We start from the raw sequence: 1334 nt of genomic DNA, 5'->3' as shown, positions 1-1334 counted from the left end.
GCCGCCTGCGTCCCACGCGGGACGGGGAGCCGGCCCGGCCGGAGCAGCGGTCAGCCGCCTGCCCCCAAGCCCCGGGGTGCGGAGGCCTGCCCTCTCCTGGCAGCAGATTCACGGGGGGTTGGGGCACGTTTCTGGAGCAGGGCACCCGGGGCAGGCTGGCTCCTGCAAAACCGACAGCCCGGGGTGGATTTAGCAGGTCCTCCGTCCCCTGCCTGTCAGCCGCCTTCCCCCTCGCTGGCTCCCAGGGGCGCGAGTTCAGCAGCTTCGGGCCTCGGGCCCTGCCCTGGTGCCGGCCCCGTGGCCGCGAGCATCACCGCTGGTCCGGGGCTCCTGGTGCCCCCCAGCCAGGCCGGGCCGCAGCGGTGCAGCCGGGCGGGGGCACGTCTTCAGCTGCACCCTGCCTCCACGCTGGCACGTGGCTGGGTCTAGCCCCGTTGAACCCGCGCCCCGCGGCGCTCGGAGCTGGACAGACGGAGCAGAGAACAATTCAGGCCTCCTCCAGCGACTCGGGATCTCAAAGGCTCGGGGGCAGGAGGCGGCGAGCCCTTGGGTGCGAAGTCCCACCCCTGGCCTGGCTCAGCTCGAGTTCTTGCGGCCTCAAGCCCGGGGCCCACGGGCCAGGGGCTGGGCGCGCAGGCTGCCCAAGGCTGCGAGCCGGGGAAGCTCCGAGAGACCTGCCCCGGGGAGCTGCCCCGTTACCGTGCTGGGATCCCGCTGCCTGCGCAGGGGGACGGGAGCCAGCGCGGCTCTGCAAACACGGGCCCAGCCGTCTCAAAGGTGGCTTTGTAGCGAGGGCTTGGCCGTGCCTCGGTGCTTCCAGCCCCAGCTCGAGGGCACGGAAACTGTTTCGGGAAGAGGATGGGGAGCCCGGGGGGCGCCGGCTCCTGCCAGCGTGTCCCGGCTGCCTGCGCCCTGCTCCAGGCACCCGGAGCCATGCACCCGCCCCAGGCAGAGCCCCCCGTGCTGGTGCATGGGGGCAGGGGTGGCTTCCCAGGTCGCCTGCCCAGCCCCAACGCGCAGGAGCACCCGGGCGTGGCTGCGGTGCCCCAGCCGTCCTGTCCCAGACCGCAGGGAGCCGAAGGGGACGCGTGTCCCCTGCAGACTGTGCAGCTCCTAGGCTGAAAAGCCCAGGGGCCCTGGCAGGGTCTCACCGAGGCCACGGGAGCCCCTGACCCCTCCGTCTGCTCCCAGGCCTTCCCCCTGGCCGCGCTGCCCAGGAAGCAGCCCACGGTGCTGGTGGTGTGCGGGCCGGAGAAGAATGGCGCCATCGGCTTGGTGTGCGCCCGGCACCTGCGGGTCTTCGTGAGTATCCCCGCGGCGCCGGCCCCACAGAC

The 1334-nt window shown here is 73.2% G+C and overlaps 1 protein-coding gene across 1 annotated transcript in view; it reads left to right on the top strand.

The window, feature by feature from the left end:
* YJEFN3 (YjeF N-terminal domain containing 3) overlaps window positions 1-1334 on the top strand; it is a 9121-nt gene that overhangs the window by 4344 nt on the left and 3443 nt on the right. The window contains exon 3 of the mRNA XM_019538429.1: window positions 1192-1302. Within this exon, the coding sequence (XP_019393974.1) occupies window positions 1192-1302 (111 nt within the window). The remainder of the gene's footprint in view (window positions 1-1191; window positions 1303-1334) is intronic.

The sequence above is a fragment of the Crocodylus porosus genome, unplaced genomic scaffold (assembly GCF_001723895.1).
Source record: "Crocodylus porosus isolate Cpor-Errol unplaced genomic scaffold, CroPor_comp1, whole genome shotgun sequence".
Classification (NCBI taxonomy): Eukaryota; Metazoa; Chordata; order Crocodylia; family Crocodylidae; genus Crocodylus; species Crocodylus porosus.
The sequence above is the reverse complement of the archived record's forward strand: the minus strand, read 5'-3'. Positions and strand labels throughout refer to the sequence as shown.